The sequence below is a fragment of the Sparassis crispa genome (assembly GCF_003851025.1).
Source record: "Sparassis crispa DNA, contig_000001F, whole genome shotgun sequence".
NCBI lineage: Eukaryota > Fungi > Basidiomycota > Agaricomycetes > Polyporales > Sparassidaceae > Sparassis > Sparassis crispa.
The window spans coordinates 357,324-377,547 of NW_020939748.1; the positions used below are offsets into that span (position 1 = coordinate 357,324).

The window sequence follows — 20,224 nt, forward strand, 5'->3', positions numbered from 1 at the left end:
AGCATATCAGAGTGCAGCACTAATAGCAAAGGGGGTCTGGAGGAAATGCAATTTCCTCCAGGAAGGGAGGGTCCGAGAGGGAACACCCCGGGCATTGTGGCCACCATCGCAAATGTGGCAGGAATTTGAACAAGGCATTTGGTCACCTCAGAGCAAGGTGGGACATGACGTAGGGATGCAAAACAAATGTGGGAAAGTTGCTGTCAAAGTTCATTCATGGGTGTGGGTTCATCTTCTAACTGTATGTTGGGAGAGAAATTTATCATGGCCACTGCACCATCTGTTTCTGCTTGTGCAATACTACTTTTGCAACAGATCAATGCTCCAGCAGTGCCCCTAAAGAACCAGACCACTTGCCCATGCTCATTCAAAAATCAGATTTTCAGATGGGGCTGCTAGTAGCCTGTTTATGATTTGAATAGCTATATAATGAATGTAAATAGGAATTTCTGCTGATATTGAGTAGTATTGTATAGCCCTGTCCTGTCCAATCTTTTTGCTTTTTTGAGAAGAACCAGGATCAGGACCAGACCAGGTCAGTTTTGGTAGAACCAGAATTAGGACTGCAGTTCTGGTAGGACTGGTAAGGACTGTAGTCCTAGGACCAGTCCAAACTAGTTAGCTTGCAATAAAAATGATTTTGAGACCTTAACAGAATATAGCTCAGAGGCCTTGTGTTCTTATTGTCTTATTTAAGAACCAAAAGTTAACTAAATGAGATAAGAAAGAGTAATCTTTTGCTAATGCTATTCAGAAGAACAGAACCTTGTGAGATCTGTTGCTTTGATATGTCACTTCATTTTTGCTGTGAATATTGCTAACCTACCTTACTGATGGATATTTTGTCATTGCAGTTGTTCATATCTAACAGATGTGGCAGCTAATTCTTGGATTTTGCACATCCTTGATGCATATGTATGGGTTATATGCACAATAATCACTCATGTATTATATGATCATTTCATTTCTCAGTTGCATTCTTACAATTGAGGCATGTGCATTAACTATTGCATCTTGATATATTCACTGTTCCTTCTCAGCTCTTGCCACCCACACCTAACCAGTAACAGTGTGTGCTTTGATGCACTGGCAGGTTACTTGTATAAAATATGGCAAGGTATTACTTGCACATGTGGATCCCCCACTAACCTGCATAACAGGAATTTTTCTGTTATACCTGCATGGGAAAAATGCCCAAATGTATGGATGTCACTGGGAGACTCACATAGGCATCAGCAAAATTTAGATCTGCTTAACCACCTTATTGTCTTATTTGAGGGAAAATACAAAGGTCTCCTATCTGAATTTTTCTTATTTCTCCTTATTAAAGCAGATAAGGAGGCTAAGCAGATTTGACTTTCGCTGATTAGTACTAGCAGGTTCCTTCTGCACATCATATTTTGTGTCTATACTAACAGGCTCAAATCGCATATCCAGAGAACTGACACGATGAACAGATTCATCAACACATTAAAATTTGAACATGAACATTTAGGCTTATACAGCTCTACCATTGGCATCATGGAGTATGCACAAGACAGCTGTTCACGAGGATGCGGAGATCTTGAAGTACATTCCTACATATATGTCATCCACCTACACATCAAGTCTGTAGGTCTATTTTCTTCCCCCCTCTCACAAGTCCTGTGCTTGCAAAGGCACCATGTTTTGTTGGAACAACCGATGGGTACCTACGGTAGTCATTGTCTACCACAGAGCTTCGCTCTGATGGGAACTAGAAACTTTACACAGAACAACATTCCTAGTCAGACGTTCCAGGTACCCTAGGAAAACTCAATTAAGATCGCCTCCGTTGCGTTCAAGTCGAATCCCTGCACCAGGTCCACACCCTCGATCACCAACGGGCCGGTAGGGCTCACGTCCGACGTCTCCTCATAACTCTGCCCCGCCCACGTGAGGTTTTGTGTATCGTCGGCATGCTGGATGACGAGCCTCCGCGCATTCGCCACGTCAGGTGGAGACGTGGCCACGCCGTTCAAAGCGAAGTTGAGGTCGATGTGTACTGATGGCCGTGTGCCAGTACTATTCGTGATCCACGCTTGGAGGTTCACGAAGACCACACGTGCGAGCCGTCCTGCCTCAAACGCAGCGTAACCACTCACGTTCGCGTTGGGCACGTCCAACTCGACGATCTTGGAGGATCCGGAGGTGCCGACAAAGGTTCCGATGACTAGAGCGCCGTAGTACGCGGGCTGGATGTGTGGGGGCGCTGGTGGATCGAGTGGGGTGCCGTCGATCGTGGAGTAATTCAAAGTGACCGGTTGGATCTGGCGTCAATTATCAATCCAAATAACGAGATGAAATGTTAAGCCTGATGGCGGATGGACACTCACAAAGTTGTATTTGTATCCGATACCTTCGTGGAAGTACAGCTCTCGGATCGAGATGGTTGATGCGAAAAGGGTGTCATCGATCACCCAAAGTGCGGCACCGGCTGTGTTGCTCACGCCTGGTGCACCATGGCACGCAACACTATTCGTCTCTCTGTGCCAATCTCAGTCAGTCTTGTAGAAGCACGAAGTGATGGACATGACGCACCCGATAACATAGGTAAGTCCCTTCGCGTACGTCGCAGCGATGTCATCTTCGAACACAGTAAGATTGCCGCGGATAGATGTCTTGTTCATGAACGACACCAAGCCTAATGCGCCACCATTACAGAATGCAGCCGAATACTGATGCTGCGAGATGCTGCGCGAGATCAGATGAGATACACCTTGCAACAGGAAGGCACACACGTTGAGATCGTCGATCCTGGCGTACTCTCCAAGATCCCGAGCGCGAAGATCTCGCGAGGCGTGAATGCCTGCGAGGCAAACGCAGCCCCTTGTAACGTCACTGGGCCATACCTACTCTCAATACCCGCCTCCTCCACTACAGGACCGGCAACAGACTCCCAATCAGGTACATATGCCTCGACAGTCCAGTTCGATGATGAGCGGAGGCCGTTGTCGCCATACAAATCTGCTTCGTTACCTGCGTGGATGATATGACTGGAGTTATTCAGTCCGAGCAGTAGTTTTACTCACCAACTTCAATGCGTTCGAGGACGACGCCAGAACTAATCACAGAGGGCAGGCGGAAGGCACTGACGATCGCTCTTGCCATATTAACCGCGTTGGTTATGTTGTTGAACCCGAGATTCACGCCCCACACCATATGAGTACCTGTGCATGATCAAAGTCGCATTATAGCATCAACGAAAATAGATATATTGGCGATGTAAGCGAAATTCAGGTGCAATGACCTTGGAAAGTTCACAAGCCGTACCTGCTGGAAGCCAGCGTGAAAGTGTGTAGTATTCATTGCCTACGGTGATGTACGTTGCCTCGGGGTAAGGGGTGATCGCGTTGGAAGGAGGAAACAAATCTTGATTGACCTAGAGATAGGAGTACGCAAAAAAAGGGGGTGAGTCAGATGCGTCGTCCGGAGAACGTTTCAGCGACACAGGGACTCAAACGCACCGTCATAGTCGGAGACCAGACAGTGTGGTCTTCCGAATCCGCCCCTACCCTGATTTTCGGAGGCATTCCGGTGAGCTCGGCCAGCCCTTGCAGAGCGCTGTACGTGAACTCGTTGCGTGCATCGATACCACTCCAGTCGGGCCACCGATCTTGCTCGATAGAGAAGGACAAAAGGGTGGGATACAGCGGCTGCGAGGTGTTTGGCGATACCGCGGGTACAGAGACCTCCACGCTGTTGGGCAAGGCATACGAGGAACACAGCCAGAGCGTAGTATAGACGATAGCTCCTAACGAGTGGTACATGGCGATGAGAGGGAGGACCGCCTTTCCGCAAGAACGTCCGAGCCTGTGTCAGACAATATTCGGCCCTCCTTATACGCCCGACCTGTGCGAATAAAATGCACCCTCTTCTCAATGTCATCTTCAAATAGACACGGAAGAATCGACCGCGAGGAGTATCACTCCTCGCGGCCCCTCTGCCGAATCTCGCGGCCCGTCCATGCCTAAGGAGACCTGGAGGCTGCTATGCAGCATGGGGGGCAAATACTTCGTCATTCGTGTCAGTTGACCAAGAAGAAACATCGATTAGAGTGATTCAGAATGCCTCGGAACGCGAACACGACTAACAAAGATTCATGTGACAGCCTTGTAAAATGGGGCGCATGTCAAGGCAATGTCAAGGACTCACAAATATGCTGATCCGGGCAGTCCAAAGAAGGATTGTCAATGCATCAATTCAATGTCTGAGATAAAAAGGAGGATAGAAGGCAAAAAACGGGGAATTGATTTCCGGGTTGCCACTGCGCCTTGGCTATATAAGGCAGGTATAGCAGTTCCCACGCCGGCGCCGACGCTTGACATTCCCCCCCCAAACGTCCGGCCTACGGCCTCAAAATCTCCCGAATCCGGCCGGATGAGGCATCCGGCGTCTCCACCTAATTGACACGTCCTCAGCTCAGGTTACACTACCAGTAGGCAGAGAAATACCGGTGGTAAAAGGAAGGAGATTCTCGACCACCGTACGCACCCGATGACCTCCGTCGACGTCCAATGTCACGATCTCATATCATTGTTTCGCGGCCATGTAGCTAGGGTTTCTCCATTCCAAGAAACGTTCATGGCTTTGAAGGTTCTCGCAGCTACCAGCAACGTAGATGTGCATCTTTTTTTGTCGATGGGCAAGCCACTCTGCAACTAACACTCTGCTTTTCACCGAAACTGTTCTTGTATTTGTACGCGTTTTTGTCTGTTTTAGAGCCTCTAAAATTTCCATATCTAAACCCTTGATTCCTGCCCATCTCCAGCATGCTCGGCTTCCAATCAAAAGCTTGACTTGGATGTTTTCGGGTCGCTCGGACTTCCTTGAGGACTTGCAATGTCGAACCATCCTCAGTGCCTGGTGTGTGTGGAGCCCGATGGTACGTTGATCCTCTGCGCCCAGCCAACAGGAACAAGGTTTGGTAACATTTTTTGCTCGTTTGACTCTTATACATAGTGTCAACATCAGTAAGCCAGTATAATTCAATTCTGAACCAACTTCGGTAGGGAGCCCGATGCGAAAGTGGTCTGACATCCAACTTGGAAAAATTCATGTTTGAATACCCTCGAACATTCTATCTCAACGTTAGCATGATTTCCAGTCGAGGATAATGTCTGTCGCGTAGATTGTCGCGGTTTATGGTATCATCCTACGTATGATTCTGACCAACGCACACTCTCGTTGGCAGCTAGCCATAGTATCTCGCGCCGAGCTGCGCAACAACGAACAGAGCAATGTATTGCCTGTGAACATTCACGTATTTGCGTTTTGCCTCTGTCGCCTGTGGCCCATCGAGAGATAGCGTCAAATTGTGGTACGAGTCTCTTTTCATTCTATGCGGGCAGATTCCTGCCATTGGCGTTCACACAGATCGTCCGCTCAACGATGAGACTGTCGATGGTGCGCTTGTCCTTGTCATAGAGGCATTAACATTCCGTCCCTCTGCAGACCACTGTTGCACGCAGCCATTCAAGTACCCCGTTAAGATCTACCGCACGCACCTTCGCCACATCTCCGGAGATATACCCAAAGCTTCTCTTCCGATAAGCCAGTCATAAGACCGTTTCATCTGATCTGTAGCATCTTCGTCAATTCTGTTCTTGCCAATGCGTGTGAACAGACCATTATCGCTTCGGCCCTACAACTCCAGGAAGCAGAACATACGGAGTTTAGGAGAGCCGCCTCAGAACGTGTAGTTTCGGTAAACAAGTTGAACGCTAGGTTACATCTTCCGCAACACCTTTGGCACTAGTTGATGCCGTTACCACTACCCCAGACTGCCAGACCCAAATTTCGGGTAGCCATATGGTGCGCATCTCTCTTTGGATCGATCGACTGGGTCGTAATGAATCTTAGAAAATGTGACAATTAGTGGGGGTGGGATTGGAGGTCTCGCACTTGCCAGCACCCTCGGCCGCTACGAGCATCCCGACTTTCCGCTCGAGGTGCACCTGTACGAGGCAGCGAAGGTGATTTCTACTATCGGTGCTGGGATCTCCGTCTGGCCGCGCACATGGAGAGTGCTAGAACTTCTAGGACTGCGTGACCAGGTAGCAGATGCGTCAGTCGAACCACCGACGGTGGAAGAGAGTAAGTGGCAGTGCCGTCTCGCTGCTTCCGCTGATCAATAAATCACTGTTTGCAGAGATTGGCTTCGTGTACAGGAAGTCGGATCGGTTTCATGATCCGTTCATCTTTCACGAATTAACAGTGCCCAGTAAGTATTCGCTAAATGATGCCTGACGCAAGTAAGCTCACGGTACCAGATGGCTCTACGACAATGCATCGGGCGGACATGGTCGACATCCTCTGCAGCAACTTTCCACCGTCATATTCGATCCATACGTCGAAACGGCTCCTTCGGTATTATGAGGTGACAGACTTATGTAGTGGCAGGACGGTGCTGAAGTTGCATTTTCTCGACGGTTCAACAGCGGAGACGGACCTACTGATTGGGGCAGATGGCATCAAGTCCGCCACACGTACCACGCTTTATGACCTCGCCCATACGCGGGACTGTGCTCTTAGAGAAACCAGAAGTGCGTGTTCGCGGTGTTCCGCTGCCACACCAAAATGGAGCGGGACCCTTGTATACCGGTGCCTCATTTCCACTGAGAGACTGAGAGAGATAAACCCTCAGCACACAGCCACTGGCGTCACGCTTTCGGTTTGTTTTTGTCTTTCGATTATCGAGCATGACGCTAACGCTGCTACCGTTAGTACTGCGGGAAAGGAAAGGTACGTACGCTAAACTCCTTACAGAATTAATACCAACGCCTCTCGGCAGCATATCATAACATATCCGATCTCCCAAGGGCGACTTGTGAACGTCGTCGCATTTTGCACTGTTCCTGGAGCAGAGGGGACAACATACAATGAGAAATGGGTTCAAGCTGTATCCAAGGAACAAGTTGCTGAGCAATACGTCGGATGGGAGCGCGAAGTCCAGGACCTGCTTCAGGTAAGAAGGGTGCCTCACCGTTCATACTGAAACTGATTGATGGAAGCAGTGTGTGGAAGCGCCTTCGCAATGGGCAATTCATGTCGTGGACGCTTTGCCCTTCTGCGTTGCGAATCAGGTGGCGCTCTTAGGAGATGCAGTTCGTGTTCCCTGAATTATCGGGCGACAGACACTCATTGACGAATCCATAACCAAGGCGCACGCCATGTTGACTCACCAAGGCGCCGGCGCCGGCCAAGCCATCGAGGTTCGCATCTTGTACTGTAATTGACTGTCCCTATGGTTCGCTGGACACTGACGGACAGGACGCATACATCCTGGGTCGACTTCTCGCGCACCCTCACACAAATCTGGCGCTGGTGCCCGACGTACTGCGGATTTATGAGGGTATTCGCCTTCCCTTCGGCAGCGGTGTTATCCGGACAACTCGAAAGACGGGGCTGCTGTACGAATTCAATGCACCAGGGTACTACGATGGAACGGCGCCCCATGACGATGGAGAAAGACTGCAGCTGCAGGCCCTTGGTGAAGCCATCCGCGAGCAATGGAAGTGGCAGTGGGAAGAACCGTTCGATCTGCAGTGGGAGCAAGCGGAGGAGGCGTTGGAGCACCTTGTACGAAAGGAAACTAGACAACACTCCCGGGCCCATCCTATGCTCTAGTGGATTCGGCGTACATCAGTACCTTCCCGTGTTTGGGCCATAGTCAGCCCTGAAGGATGTGGCATGTATAAACATGCGAGACTCGAGTTGGAAACTATAAAATAGATCCTAGCTTATGTTCTGAGGAAATAAACCGGCGGAAGGAGCTTATAGGCTGCAAGTTTAGGCCCGCAGCACTGATAGAGACATCTTGTTCTAATGCGTCCTGATACTAGGACAAACAAAATCCCTGGAGGGGCCGACGTGCTTTGCTGAATGCTAACCTTACCATCTAACACATCGCCCCCTGCGATGAGAAACTTGGCGCACTAAATCTGAAGTGCCGGATCATAACCTGTGCAATGCTCAGCTTAGAATGGATATACTGTACGTTGAATCGAGTGGGGGACAGCCTGACCAACACACGGGTAACAGCTCAACAGGGACTTCGTAAGCCGGACCACATGGGCGCGCGTCTGAAACAAGCGTACGTAAGAATTCAAGATGTAATTTCAACGACGTAGACTGACCTCGTTGCTATCAAGCTCGTGTCGCCTTTCCGTGAACAGTGACAATAGAATGCTAATAGAATGCCTCCAATAGTACATACTTTTTCGGGGCTCAGAAGTGCCAGTCTGGCCAGAACACTGGCTGGGAATGCTTTGGGTTACACGGTGGCGAAAACTATCAGAGCTTCATCAAACAGATACAGGCAGTGCTAAAGGAGTTGAATCATAGCAACAGGATATCAGTAATGTCGAACTTTCACAGCGGGGCATCATCCTGGCCTGTCGGGTCCTTGCTCTCATTCTCTGCTCTCCCAAGTCCGTAGTCCCAGATTCTAATCATGCTCAGCAATCGGACCAGATTGCTCTGGCTGTCTCAACTACTAGGGTCAGCTTGGCCCGCTCGTCCTCCTCTGTCACAGAGTTACCCTCTGCGTGTGACGCGAAGCCGCACTGTGGGCTGATGCATATTCTGCAATAGAGAAGCTCGACATTCGCAAGTAGAAGAGTAAGGAAAGACGCACTGATTTAGAGCCTCCTCCTTGGACCGCTTCTCTTGTCCGTCAGCGATTATCTCCGCAGCTGCGTAGACGCGCCTGACAAGCTCATCCTTGTTTTCCATCTAAATCTGCTATCAGTACGTTGCGAGGAAACACAAAGACGTGCAGGTGCTGAAAGGCAAAGAAAGGGAAGCGCACCTTTGGACTCTTTGTCGAGACCAGGCCAAGGACGACAGATTTGTTGCGGGGAAGGAAACGCAGCGGCTCGAACGTACCTGCACGCTGGGTATCATACTCCAGCTAACAGGAAGATCAATAACCGTCTGTGGGACAGGACAGGACAGCCTTACGTAGTAGCAATCGACATTGATCTCCTGGAACAACTTGATGGCGATGCGGTCATAGCCGCCCTCGCTGAAATGCATGCCATGCTGTGTATCCAAGTTGGAAGGTTAGCCGATAACGAACATCGTAGATGCTGTAAGAGTACCCTGAAGTTACCTCTGCAGAGGTGAATTCCAATGGTCATGTCGGTGGGACGGCCCTCAAGGCACTTGTTGTACGTGCCGATGTATGTGTTGAGCAGACCAACATGGTCGATTCCACGCTCCTCCATCCCGCTGAGCATAGAGTCTCCGCAGAAGTACGCCAGGATCGGATCATCGAACTGGATATTCCCTATGATGCGACACATCAATATTTGCAAAATACGGCCAATAGGCTGAGTATCGCGTACGGCATCCCGCGGCGTATAGATCTTTGATCTCTTCCTGGTACGCTATTGCGATGTCTGCGAAATATTCATCTAGACATGTGGAACAAGATCAACGTCAATTTCAATGATGATCAGAAAACATAAGTACCGTCATTTTTGTATACCTCAGTATTGTAGGCATAAGGCCCATGGCGCAGATGGAACCATTCCGGGGCGCACATAGTGATCTTTAGGTTTTTGTGCTCCTATTTCGAGCAAAAGCGTGAGCATTCGCCGACGTAACTCCTTGTAGTGCACCTACTTCAGGAGCAGTCAGCTTCTTTAAGCTCTCGAACTGCGCAATATAGAATGGCTTAGTGCGCTGCAGCTTGGACTAACGAAAGAACACAATGTGACGTCAAGTCGCATGCGTGCATAAAGTGGGTGAGGACGCTCATGCTCACAACGCAGATGTACGAGTCAGCGCCCTTAAAGCCGGTCGCTTTGAACGCGGCGATATCCGGGACATATTCCTACATACCACAACAGCGTCGGTCGGTGATGTCATTCTTGGATCTTTGGTGTACAAACCATGAGCATCGCAGGATTCGCTACAAAAAGTGGTAAGTATCAAGCGTTCGGACAATATGAGGACACCAAGTCACCATTGGGAAGAAACTTCATGCCCTCCAAGTTGTCGAAAACGCCATCAAAAAACATGTGTCTGGCCAAATATTACCATGAAAACGGCACTGAGCATCGACGTGCGCAGCACACTGAACACCACTATATACCTCCTGAATTCGCCGTCCGTGATTGATTTTATTCCAGTTTCGCGTTGCAACCTCACGATCTCCCTGATTGCCTCGTCCTCTACCACTTGCAACTCTTCTAGAGTGCACTTGCTGTCGTCGAAGTCATTGCGCCTTTTGAGAAGCGCCACAGGGCGCTTCAGTGAGCCAATGTGATCGGCACGGAAGGGCGGATGAAGGCGAGGTGTAGACATGATGGGTCAAGAAGACAGGCAAGAGACGGATAAAGAAGCGACGCTCGACCATGTCGTACTTATAAAACCGAGAAATCAGGTAAGACAGGAACCTATCATGCGACCTGACGGATGGCGCTGGATGGCGCTGGATGATATATCATCCCTCTATGCTCGTCCTGGTGATCAGGAGCATGATCAATACGTTACCGAAAAAGACTGGGACTGACGGCAGCTCTTCTCCATCGTTATGAATATATCGTCCCATGTGATACGTTGCAGGCCTTGAGGGGTACCTTCGGAAGGTAGATACCACGCTGTCGGTACGGTAAGATGCAAACAGACTGACATCGATGGGTGGTTCGTAGGCGTTCCGCACTCTCTCGGCATGAGAAACGCACGGACCTGAGAGGAAGGGTCATATGCAACCCTACGAGTGGCTTTTCAGTTGAGGTACTTGATTGATATGCCATTTTTCAGGACTATTTCTGATAATATCTGGCATTGCAATCAAGGTCTGCAAGGCTTTGCTCTGCAAATGGTTATCAAAATCTCCTTGGATCAGGTAGGTCCAACTTAGTAAGTCTTTTGCAGGTCGAACAGGAACATCAAACTCACTGGGCAAATAGATGTGCCGACGAGTTTGCCAGCAATATACGTATCTGAGACCAGGGTATGATAGTTGAGCTTTATTCTTCTATTCCGAGCTCGATTACAGAGACACTGTCAAGATGTTGTCAGCTTCTTGAGCCAGAAACTTTAGGCTACTCCTCGGACCGAGTAGATGATACCACCGCCACTACTGGATAGAGGATACGCGATCATGGTTCACAATCAAAAGATAACTAGTGAACCCCACCTGTGTAACGACGCGTTATATTGTTATTGACTCGGAATAGTTCATGACTAGGCAATTTCGTGCTCATGAAGTCGCTCACGCATATCCGCCCACCAGAATGCCGTCCAAAGACTGGTTGGCGATGACGACCGCCATGGTAGAACACCTACTGGAGACTGCAGGTCCAGCCAGACCTTACCAGCGCAGATAGCCGGTAGCTGTTGTATACCGTGTCACCCGTACATCCGTCGCACTGCATAGTAATTTAAACAGCCTTGTAGGCTTGCGCAGGCACAGGAGCTCCTGATCTGAGTATCAATGTGAAACTAAAGGTGGAGATTGAGTCAAAGTCGCATGGGCAAGCCCAAGTGAGAGAGTCGCGACAGTTCATGGAGCGCGACGTGTCACATTATCACGTGCCTATCTTTTCTTTGAACTTCCGGTTTACAGTTTGAACTTCCACATCAATGTCCAGCTTACCACGGTAAATATTCCTTGCCAACCTATCTGTAGAACGATTTCAAAGACAGAAATCTGCACTGCTGTGAACCAGACCATACTGATCCAGCATGTTCACGTTGGACTCCACGGCGGGCAGGATCTTACCGGTAGCTGATAAGTAATTGTCCTTCGTTACTTGCAGACAGTATCACAGAGAGCGAGAGTGCTTTGACACAACCCGTTGGCTTCTACCTTGATCCTCAAACGTGCACTCCAGGGGACGAAAGTTCGTGTTTGGAAGTGAGTAGTGTTGCCGTCGTGACGAACGTGAAAGCTTTACTAATTACTTTATATACATCGATCTCGTACGGTATCGCCCATTTCTGTACAACAAACTTACCGCTACATGATTCCACGAAATTTAGCACTGAGAAAAGATTAAATAAGCAAGCAGACACCAGTGCCCTCCATGCCTTCAAGCACCCCCCTATTGTCCCTCAGCGGCTTGCATCAGCTGCTTGATCCTGTACGACGTGCGGACGGTCTTCAGCAACGTCTGCTCGTGTTTTGGCTCCCAATCCTCAGGGAATCGCTCGTTCAGCCACCAGTCATTCAACCACCGCACGGGCACCGCCTCATTGCCCTGTCCAAAGATGCCGAGGACCATCGACATCTCCCCGCGCGCAATCTCCTCGTGCAGAGGATCCAGCGGCTGCTCGTACGGTTCCTCGCGGCGAAGCCGCGCCCTTGTGAAGTCGTGGATATCCATGGAATGCCCATTGGAGGATGCATTGATAAGCTGCGATATCAGCTGAGGGTCCGCCTCGGAGGGTGCGTATTCCTCATCTCCGATGACATCGGCATGGCCGAGGGACTCGCTGTGCTCAATGAAGTTGTGCCGCGCGAGGTCGGCAAGCGAAAGCGAGCTGTACTGCGCGAGAATCATATGCGAGCCGTATGTGAGGAGCGTAGCAAGGGGAATCGACAGATTGTAGCCGTCCCGCAGGGCGCGGATGTAAGCATCGCGGGTGATTCCTCGGCCATCGTGTGGTCTGTGGTCAAGGTCAGACGGATCTCCGTGGAGAGAAGAAGGTGAGATGCTCACAGATAATTATGATTGGCTAACGCGTTCAACGCAGGGCATGGCGAACGACTGTCTCCTTTGGATGGGGGAACGTAGGGATGGTCGACCATGGAGAAATGCGGTTCGTACCGCTGTAAATCATCGTAAGCCACGCTAGATTACGCACGATGTGAGCATCGGCCGATATCTGTACGATGTCACGAAGCACGTACAACATCTTCGTAATGAACGCCATCAGCGCGGTCACCATCGCATACTTAAGGAGCACATGCGGGAGGTGCTTGGGGAGGGCCATGGGGATGTGAATACTGCAGCAGCGAGTGGGCGGACATGCTAATATTTATATGATAGGCCCTGGCCGATGCTATGCCTGCGCTTATCGCGTTAGCTGAGGCAGTCAAGGAATTGAGCGGATGCGCTTCCCGAAAAGTCATGGTACATTGATTGAAGATGGCAGGTGCATGCTCGGTGTCCCAACTAGGAGCATTGCACCGAGATCCGTACGCGGCTCCGGCAGAGCACTTGCAACGCACGAACTTTCTCTAGTCCAGCTCCAGCTCAATCACAGCAAGCGGAAACTTCGTAGAAGTCATCCACTGCGATTCTCATAGCTGCGGCACTAGCGAATCAAGCTCTAACTATTGTCTTCACTTTTTGACGACCGAGCGAAGGGACCGCACAATGCGAAATGCCGGTCGTGCTCGGGTTCCCTTCATCAAATCGGCGCGCCCGTGCCTTACCGAGATCTAGAAGGACCACTCAGATGAAAGCGAGTGAACGACATTGACTGTAGAGTCCAGACTGTTTCTAACGTGTACTGTACAGAAGCAGAGCGTACTGACCGCATACCGCAATGCTTTTACATTCATGTTGCGATGGAAGGTTTTAAACCGACTTCTATATTTTTTTGTCGTGGCATCCGCCCAAGCTCGGGCTGTGCGCGGGCGCTGACACAAAATCTTCCACCAGTGAGCTCAACCGGGAGCTAAGGGCCGAAAGAGAGGTTGCATACTGAAACGCCAGCGTTGCTAGGGAGAGTGTGGCTCCTGGCGGCTCGAGAGGATCATTGCGGCTTCTGCTGTGTAAAACTGATGAGCTGCACCGGAGACTTGCAGGGTGCAGAAAGACAACAAATCCCTATTTAGCTTTGACGGTCGGCGGTCGTAGAGAGTAACATCGCGCTTGGTGAACACGATCATTAATTCGATGATACTGGCGACAGCCGCGAGAGTCATACAGACTGACCACCATATGGAAGTGTCTTAAGAAGATGAATACAATAGCGGGGATGGAGGAACCACGTCGAGAGAATCGTTATCGGCTTGTGCCGTCTGGGAAATCACAGGATATCACATGTTTAATAATCCATTGCAGCACGAAATACCGACAACAGGTGTGATATGCGCGGGCGGGCTTGGATTCAACTCCTGAATACGTCATATCCAAGGGTTTCAGTGGTCCAATGGCCAGGGTTATGTTACTGAGCAGCAGAACCTGTCCGAGGCCGGTGAGAACGCGATCACTCACATTTCTACGAGAGAAGCACGATGGAGAATTCGCAACTCCGAGTCCACAATACCACCGCTCGTGCACTTCGACGTCCATGCAACCGGACAAGAGAGCTGGCTGTTCCGAGATACGCTCCACAAATATTAGCACTCACCGCCCTATACAAAGAGATACCACTGTTAAGATGAGCACCCTCCTTCTAGCAAGTCTTCTCTGCCACTCTAACGCATGCACACGCTGAAGTAGAAGACCTGCATAGACTTGCTGGAAACAGCTTCATTGCACCATGCGCACGTTCAGCAAAGTCAATGGAGCGGGGATACTGCGACCCGGAGCGCTGATCGGTGTGGGCAGAGACAACAGTACAAGTCTAGAACGATGTCAATAAATTAATATGCAACATGATAGGGGAGGAATTCCACAGAGAATTTTGGATCCACTGTAACTCGGAAAACGACGTTGTCTTAGTGTCATGTGATAACCACACCACCGTCGCGTCGCGTTACAGTTGTAAGTAAGAAAGTATTGAGTCGTTGTGCGTAGTTCCCCCCTACATGGGTATGCTAGTTTAGTAAGATATAATAAGTGCGCACCTGATACGCAGCCGCAGGTATACAGCGAGGTATAAGAGATCCCGACTGCCCATCAGTTGTCAGCTGCACCGTCAAGAGGAGCCGCCTCTGCATAACCATTATCCATGTCTATGAATATGAGAACTTTATCAGAATCGTTATGGTGAGAAGGTTGCGCATTCTCACCTGTGGTCCTGGCCGTGCCCACCTCTTCGTCCGCTTAAGCAATAGTCGCAGAATCCTCAAGTGCCATCGTTGTCATTAAAAAGAATCTTAACCCCGTGTTTCCGTAGTTCGTCGACCTCTGTATCTTCATAGCCGACGGCCTCGATCAACTCCAAGCAGCGCAAGTTCCTTCCCTTCTTCCACGAGCGGGTGCGTACGAAGTCCAACGATATCGTCTAAAGCCCTAGCTCGAAACGCGCATTGATGAATTCGACGCTTCTCAATTGCAGGCATAACAGCAAAAGGCTGTAGTCCGCGTCTTCGGGAGACCGTCCCTGGCCTGTATTCGGCGAGAGAATGCAGGCCAACAAAGCGAAGGGAGCTATGCTAATCAGACGCAGCGTCTACAGGTTTGTTAGATTAGCGAAGAGATTAGACCACGTATCGACAGACACCATACGAAGACCCCCTAGGACGAGCACCTCGATTTTAGGGAGGTCGAACGAGCTGAGACAGGAAAGATCCAGGATCACGTCAGTGAGCTCGAGCTTGAATAACGCCTCGGTACAGAGGGCATTCGTGTTGGGATGAGGGCGAATGATGAGCCCATCGTTTCTCTCATCGAAGAACTCGATCATGCGGTGCTCCGCAAAACTCGTCAGCGCACTGCAATCGGGAGGAAGCACAGAAGGAGAAAACACGGACTCATTGTACAAAGTGAGTGCTATGCTGGTGTTTATCAGAATGCGTGTGGTGGCTGCGAGACATAAGTGCTTTAGAATGTTTGGGACCATCGCCTGGAGGATCTCTGACAACTCCAATTCCTTGAGGTGAGGAAGGTGCACCAGGGGTAAATTGCAATCTGTAGTGACGTCGTACGAAAGGGGTCCCACCATGCGCAAGGTCAAGATCTCCAGATGGGGACATCTTGCCAGAACATCGATAAAACCGACATCGTCGGAGCAGCGGAGCGACGCTGACCCTCGAGAACTAGATCGCTGAGATTACTGCAAATCGGCGATGTCCACGGTATGGAAACGTGCAAGAGCCACAGTGAACGCAAGGAGGGCAAATGGTCTCCAAACATGTTCTCCATGACTCATGTCTCTTTGGCAGTGAAAAGCTCAAGCTCCTGTAACCGGGGTGCAGAGGTCCACCTGGCAAGTCTCCTCAACAAGTATTCTCCTCTTCATCCTCAGAGAAGGCACGGAACCTCTTGACACGATGCATATGGGGTTTCACGCATAATATTAGCTCTGGGTCAATTGTTTGGTCTTGCTCTGCGAATAAACCGATTGGTGCTAACTTGGAATGAGTAAGGAACTCCAAAGCAAGTTCGTTATTTTCGAGTGGGACATTCGTCGGCAGTAGAGAGCGCGATGTCGCGCCAATGACGACAGACGTGGCTGATAGTCGGTGCTCGGAAACATTTCCGCGAGGATGTAGAAATTTTATGCAAGCATCTCGTGTGGCAAGAGAGTCGCGGAAGCTGTCGACCATTGAAATAGTATTAATGAGATTATCCAGCGAATTGTGCAGCTGAGCCTTCGTTTTGTCAATGATCGGGTACATTTCTTTCCGAGTCGGGGGCGTCTGCAAGAGGCATGCAAAAATCAAATTCCGCACACGAGGTCATCAGAAAATCCAGTTAAGGACCTTCGAGACCCCCCCTCCCCCCGTAAAAATTGCCATAAAGAGGAGCTACCAAAAATGATTACATAAGTATGTCACCTGCTTGTTACCTGTGTGACCCGACATCACACCTACTAAGCGCCCGACCCCGACCCCGCCCCCCCCCGCCGCCGGCCGAACCCCCGATACGCATTGCAAACTCTCCTCTGCGATAGGTTTCAACTGTAAGGCATGGAACTCATGAGAATAAGCCTTTCCTCACCTCCTACTAGCAGTTTCTTAGGTGGAAATAATTTCCGGTTAAGGGCCTCGGAGACCCCCTGTGTCTCGGATTTTGCCGGTGCATGCCTCTTGGGCGTCTGAATCAGAAAGCAGCGCCCGGAGAAGTCCGGACTCCTACAGCCTGAACCGTCTCAAGCTCGTACTTCCGGGGTAGACTGCCCGACATAACATTTCTTTCCAACGTTCTAGGTACCTCTAATACTGCTTTGAACGTTCGGATCGACAAGATTGATCTCACAAATGGCGTCGCCAGGTGCCTGCTAGACACTGGCTGTTAAATTCGCCGTGGCTTGCGACCATGAATTGCAACAGGCCGAGGCCGGTAGAATACGACAAGAATATGTCAGCTCGATGGCTTGGTCAGCTCCAAGTTCCCTGAGAGTGTTCTCGGTCCTACATTGAGCTCCTGAGAAGGTCCGGGATCACTGACGCAAGTGAACGCAATTCGATAGGGGTCTGAGGTATATAGCTCCCCAGAGCCCCACTCTCCAGCGTTTTCCCCCAGATTCGTACATGTCATACTTAACATCTACCAGGCTTAGCCGCGCACAATACGTCGTCGCCATCGCAGGTGCGACTGGCACTCTCGGTACGTCTTCTTACGGGGTCCGCTCAATATCGAGACTTGCTGACCACCATGGTTGCACAGGCAGAGAGGTTACTGCAGTTTTTCTGGGCAGCTATCGCCCCTTCTTTTCCCGCGTGATCGCGCTCGTTCGCGATCCCTCTTCTAGCGGAGCACAAGCCCTGGCTGCAAAGGGCGCGGAGCTCCATCAGTTAAGCGAGTCCGATCCTCTCCCATCTCTGGTGAAGGCTTTGGAAGGGGTAGACGTCGTTGTGAACGCACTACCGCCAGGCCCTGAGAATGTGCAGGATGCCTTAGTTAAGGCTAGTGTGGAGCGCGGCGTAAAGGTGTACTTCCCCAGCGAATATGGAGTGTGAGTGAGAGTCGTGCTGGCGCTCCTCAGGGAACAGCAGTATGCTGACAACGTTGCAGTGACCATCGCAAGGACTACTGGGGATATAAACATCCCGCCTGGCTTGGAAAGAGGGAACACGATCGGAGAGCACGAGCGCGTGGTCAAGGCAAGCTGAAGGTCATCGAAGTTTACATCGGTCTCTTCCTCGAACTATGCCTTACTGTGAGTGTTTCTATCCAGTAGTCCCGCTCCTTGTGCAGATCTAACATCTACCTTTCTCAGCCATTCCGTACGTGATCTAACATCGGAGACACACCACATCTTGTTTCTAATATTGTATCGATTGCAGTTGGATTCGACCACGCAAATAACCTGTACACGTTCTATGGCTCGCCCAACCAGCGAGTCTCCTGGACGTCGAAGGGAGACATCGGACGTGCTCTTGCAGAACTTTCACTCGTCGCTCTTTCGCCCGAGTTATCCACCCGAGTTCCTGACTATGTCCGCCTCTCCGGGGAAACGATCAACATCACAGACATCCGCGAAAGCGTGCAACGTGTCCGCAAGGAGCTCGGACACGACCGGGGTGAAATTGTGTTGAAGAGCGAGGACCTGGAGAATTTCAAGAAGAGCACACAAGAAGCGTTCCCGCACGACCCGAAGGCTTCACTGGCTCCCTATCTTCGGTATGCTATTATTCCTGATATTTTTTTGTCTCATATTAAACATTATTCGCATGTGCTGTTGCAGTCTTGCCATGGCAGAAGGCGAACTTGACTTGTCAGTGGACAACAACAACGACCTTGTCAACCCAGACCAGAGTGTCTGGAAGTGGAAGACTGTGGAGGACTTCGCCCGCGAGAACAATGCGTGGTCTTAAAATTGCTTCTCTGTAGGTCCGCAGCAATTGATCATGGAAATCCTGATACGGCGGTGAATCAATTCCGGGACGTAGCACTCGATTGCATGTATATTGTATAAACCAGACAGACAAATTTGTACGGTCAATTAGTGGTGTGTCGGAGGTCTGGGTAGGAAGTACTTATGGGCGGACAGCGGCTCCTGAGGAGATTATCTAAGCTACATATTACGGGAGGTATTTATGTTCGCATCGCTGCAGGCGCCAGCAGTTTGCTTACCGCCATCAACGGATAGAGTTCACGGTGAGTGTCTTCTTTAAAAATCTTTTTGGTGCTAATCAAATGGAATTTACTAAGTTGATCTATCAAGAAAGTTGAGCACCTTACCATTTCTCGAAATCACTTGGGTTTTACACGATGAGTGGAACGATTGCGTTGGCGGCGGGTGCGGTAGGAGCACTCATCTTGACACCGATAGCTGCTCCCGCAGTACTTGGAGTTGTTGGTTTTGGTGCGGCTGGGCCTATCGCTGGTTAGACATTGTTTTCTCCCCGTAATCCTCCATTCCTCTGACCAGGTGCTCGTCTTTGCAGGGGGCATAGCCGCGGGGATGCAGGGTGCAGCGGTGGCGGCTGGAAGCTCTTTCGCTATATGCCAGAGCATCGCCATGGGCGGCGCTGTGCCCGTCATTGGCTATGCCACTGCAGCGGGTATTGGTGGTGTGGCTGCTCGCGGCGTCGCTGCTCTCTCTGGCCTCTTTTAGATCCGTCATAACTTTTTGGATGTTGTCGAGCTTTTGTTCTGTGAGGTGGTTTTGCTATGTCGCTCTCGCAATGCATCATTGTTTCGTGTCCCACTCGGATCCTTACCGTTAGTTTGTTGCCTGGCTCAGATGTCATTTCACGTTGACTGCAGTTGTTATAACCGCCGCTCCATAGCGGTGCTGCTCCGAGATGTTCATCCCTTCAGAAATTATTGAGAATCTAAGCCCAGGAGTTACGTCTTATTACATGCAACTCGGGGTGCATCCTACCTCGCTCACATTTGGGCGTGTCATGTCCAGTTGACCTTAAGGTATGTATCTAATGTCTCAGATACGCCGTCCACCGTGACGAAGACCACTTGGGCGCACATACGATCACGACATTTCTGGACATTCAGATGCGAGGTTGAAGGAGTTTGGCACGAAGGTCAATGTGCAATACTTCATCTCTATTTCGATACCGGTTGATAGAAAACTACGATAGGAGCCACATATTAGTACTATTAGTAGACATACACGAGCACAGATATGATAAGTGACACTGGAGATGACGATGACTGCAAATCGGGTAAATCTAGTACATTGGAGTGATTGAACAAAGGAATAACGGCGATCGGATGATACACAGGATGGAAGATCTTGGATATGCAAACAGATGTACACGAAAGCAACAACAACAAAGCATGGACCAATACGCAGCACCAACACATACTCATCATGGATCCGTGCCATCTCCACTCAGCGTCATCTTCATCACCTCTAGCGCCGCCAGATGGAACGGCAATGCCGTCGATGGGCTGAATTTCCACCTGGTATGCGCAAGTACCGCGAGCTCATGATAGTTCCG

General features: G+C 50.2%; 8 protein-coding genes across 8 annotated transcripts; 4 read left to right on the forward strand and 4 right to left on the reverse strand.

Annotated features, from left to right (window-relative positions):
* Positions 1 to 1,784: 1,784 nt before the first annotated feature.
* SCP_0201060 (predicted protein) lies at positions 1,785 to 3,788 on the reverse strand (the record flags this gene model as incomplete). The annotated part of the gene is made up of 7 exons (XM_027754021.1): positions 1,785 to 2,288; positions 2,355 to 2,505; positions 2,560 to 2,712; positions 2,760 to 2,997; positions 3,051 to 3,188; positions 3,292 to 3,400; positions 3,486 to 3,788. The coding sequence occupies 7 exons, from the start codon at positions 3,786 to 3,788 to the stop codon at positions 1,785 to 1,787; spliced, it is 1,596 nt and encodes a 531-aa protein (XP_027609822.1).
* An 851-nt stretch (positions 3,789 to 4,639) lies between these two features.
* SCP_0201070 (hypothetical protein) lies at positions 4,640 to 4,995 on the forward strand (the record flags this gene model as incomplete). The annotated part of the gene is made up of 3 exons (XM_027754022.1): positions 4,640 to 4,717; positions 4,790 to 4,903; positions 4,981 to 4,995. The coding sequence occupies 3 exons, from the start codon at positions 4,640 to 4,642 to the stop codon at positions 4,993 to 4,995; spliced, it is 207 nt and encodes a 68-aa protein (XP_027609823.1).
* Positions 4,996 to 5,779: 784 nt separating this feature from the next.
* SCP_0201080 (6-methylsalicylic acid decarboxylase atA) lies at positions 5,780 to 7,647 on the forward strand (the record flags this gene model as incomplete). The annotated part of the gene is made up of 9 exons (XM_027754023.1): positions 5,780 to 5,832; positions 5,897 to 6,114; positions 6,170 to 6,241; positions 6,291 to 6,691; positions 6,745 to 6,762; positions 6,812 to 6,985; positions 7,035 to 7,124; positions 7,182 to 7,232; positions 7,291 to 7,647. 9 exons carry the CDS (start codon positions 5,780 to 5,782, stop codon positions 7,645 to 7,647), a joined length of 1,434 nt encoding a protein of 477 aa, XP_027609824.1.
* An 830-nt stretch (positions 7,648 to 8,477) lies between these two features.
* On the reverse strand, positions 8,478 to 10,332 carry SCP_0201090 (predicted protein; the record flags this gene model as incomplete). The annotated part of the gene is made up of 12 exons (XM_027754024.1): positions 8,478 to 8,604; positions 8,657 to 8,754; positions 8,831 to 8,932; positions 8,983 to 9,063; positions 9,123 to 9,310; positions 9,369 to 9,437; positions 9,496 to 9,592; positions 9,649 to 9,720; positions 9,791 to 9,859; positions 9,918 to 9,937; positions 9,992 to 10,050; positions 10,121 to 10,332. 12 exons carry the CDS (start codon positions 10,330 to 10,332, stop codon positions 8,478 to 8,480), a joined length of 1,194 nt encoding a protein of 397 aa, XP_027609825.1.
* A 1,745-nt stretch (positions 10,333 to 12,077) lies between these two features.
* Positions 12,078 to 12,969, reverse strand: SCP_0201100 (predicted protein; the record flags this gene model as incomplete). The annotated part of the gene is made up of 3 exons (XM_027754025.1): positions 12,078 to 12,642; positions 12,696 to 12,827; positions 12,887 to 12,969. 3 exons carry the CDS (start codon positions 12,967 to 12,969, stop codon positions 12,078 to 12,080), a joined length of 780 nt encoding a protein of 259 aa, XP_027609826.1.
* Positions 12,970 to 15,156: 2,187 nt separating this feature from the next.
* Positions 15,157 to 15,816, reverse strand: SCP_0201110 (hypothetical protein; the record flags this gene model as incomplete). Its single annotated transcript, XM_027754026.1, has 2 exons — positions 15,157 to 15,324; positions 15,376 to 15,816. 2 exons carry the CDS (start codon positions 15,814 to 15,816, stop codon positions 15,157 to 15,159), a joined length of 609 nt encoding a protein of 202 aa, XP_027609827.1.
* A 1,531-nt stretch (positions 15,817 to 17,347) lies between these two features.
* On the forward strand, positions 17,348 to 18,634 carry SCP_0201120 (putative pinoresinol-lariciresinol reductase 3; the record flags this gene model as incomplete). The annotated part of the gene is made up of 6 exons (XM_027754027.1): positions 17,348 to 17,423; positions 17,484 to 17,772; positions 17,832 to 17,976; positions 18,037 to 18,043; positions 18,104 to 18,440; positions 18,505 to 18,634. 6 exons carry the CDS (start codon positions 17,348 to 17,350, stop codon positions 18,632 to 18,634), a joined length of 984 nt encoding a protein of 327 aa, XP_027609828.1.
* A 397-nt stretch (positions 18,635 to 19,031) lies between these two features.
* Positions 19,032 to 19,377, forward strand: SCP_0201130 (hypothetical protein; the record flags this gene model as incomplete). The annotated part of the gene is made up of 2 exons (XM_027754028.1): positions 19,032 to 19,146; positions 19,208 to 19,377. 2 exons carry the CDS (start codon positions 19,032 to 19,034, stop codon positions 19,375 to 19,377), a joined length of 285 nt encoding a protein of 94 aa, XP_027609829.1.
* Between the last annotated feature and the right edge of the window lie 847 nt (positions 19,378 to 20,224).